Source organism: Neltuma alba, unplaced genomic scaffold, assembly GCF_004799145.2.
Source record: "Neltuma alba isolate B1F8T4 unplaced genomic scaffold, ASM479914v2 tig00004018_pilon, whole genome shotgun sequence".
In the NCBI taxonomy this organism is placed as follows: Eukaryota; Viridiplantae; Streptophyta; class Magnoliopsida; order Fabales; family Fabaceae; genus Neltuma; species Neltuma alba.
In genome coordinates, this window is record NW_021633527.1 from 7,512 (window position 1) to 9,106 (window position 1,595).

At 42.6% G+C, this 1,595-nt stretch overlaps 1 protein-coding gene across 1 annotated transcript; it reads right to left on the reverse strand.

Moving 5' to 3' along the window:
* Window positions 1-1,335, reverse strand: LOC114743423 (probable BOI-related E3 ubiquitin-protein ligase 3). Its single transcript, XM_028931639.1, has 2 exons — window positions 919-1,335; window positions 1-822 (listed from the first exon to the last, which is right to left on the reverse strand). Exons 1-2 carry the CDS (start codon window positions 1,234-1,236, stop codon window positions 271-273), a joined length of 870 nt encoding a protein of 289 aa, XP_028787472.1. The 5' UTR covers window positions 1,237-1,335; the 3' UTR covers window positions 1-270.
* Window positions 1,336-1,595: the final 260 nt, after the last annotated feature.

Sequence of the window (1,595 nt, forward strand, 5' to 3'; positions counted from 1 at the left end):
GTCAAAAATATAAGTTTCTTTCATAACTCATGAGATTTTTCTACAGAGAAAGAAAAAGGTAAAGTCAGGAATAAAAAGGAAACTAGAGTTAGTAGTAACTCTCTGCATTGGGCCAAGGGTGCATTCATCGAAATGGATTATGTGCATCCCATCCATCTGACTAACATCCCAGCAACTTCTAAGTTCTAAGCAATCTCCTATTCTCCTTTATCTTTTTCCTCTTTTCTTTTTCCCTTCCAATTCTGTATTTACTTTTCCCGGAAAACTAGCCTAGAAAATCAAGGTCTCTATACTAGCTTTCTTAGGCGTACTGCAAACAGGGCAAGCCTGAAGCAAAGCCTCGCAAACCCTGCATGAACATAGATGCCTGCAAGGAAGAAACAGAAAGCACGCCTTCCCAGAATTACAGCTTTTACAAATCATCATCTTTCTCGTGCTCTGTTCAACTTCGACCCCATCGTCCTCTTCCCCACCAATAATAATACCTCTTCTTTTCTCCCCTTCGTCGTTGCAGCACGACCCTGCATCATCCGCTGCGACCCCATTGTTGAGACCATGAGAAGCTTTCTCTTTCGCCTGTTCCAATGTGTTGTGCAGTGATAACACCATGGCTTCTTTCTCCTGAGCCAGTTTACGCCACGCTTGATTCTCTTCCTCCAGTCTTCTTAGAAACTCTTCTAACTCCATTCTTTTCTTCGTTGCTTGCGCAATTTCTTCGTCTTTCTGCCTCAACATGTAAACCGCGTCGGATTCGAATTTCTTTAGTAACGACGCCACTTGCTGCTTCCTCTGATGTTGCAGCATAATTCTGAGTTTCTCATTCTGCACCATTCACAAGATTAACATTCAAAATTAATCCCTTCACAATCCGAAACGCTTGGCAGAAAACAAACAAACGCCTTAATAATGGATTTTAACCTGTAGTCTGATGTAGCGATCCATATCCTGGCTCTGTTTCTCGAATTGAAGGGCCATGCTTTGCGAAATAGACGGTGAAGCCGGATTGAGATTGTTAGCTTTCGTATTATTGCTCGAGAAGAGAAGATTTGTGTCGACAAACATGTTCTGATTCCTCTGCCTCTCACTGTACAACTGTCGCAAATCCTGTTGCTGCTGATGTTTCTGTTGTGAATTGAAACAGGACTGAGCTAACCCATTATTCTCAGTTATCAAATCCTGAGACCCACATAACGGGAACCCAATATTGCCCGGACACAGCTGCGCTTGAATCGCCATGCGCGAATCGAAGGCCAATCTCAATCTCAAAACGATCAAAGCGAGAGCTTTTATATGGGAACAGAAAGATCAAAAGGGGTTATGGGTTGGGAGAAACAGAGGCAATAGTGGGTATAAATACATGAGGAAATGGATGAAATGGATGAAATGGAGGGATTTGGATTGAGAAGAAGGAAGTAACTGAAAAACTTGATAGGAAAAGAGGGAGCCTAGGATACTACAGAATAGGACTGAGTTTCCTTTATATGTTATTTGGAAGCATTAAAGAGAGAGATGTGTGGGACGCGGTAAGCAGCGACGTAGCACATGCAGATTTTGTGACCAAACTAAGGGGTCAGAGATTTCAGAGGCGTTTGTTT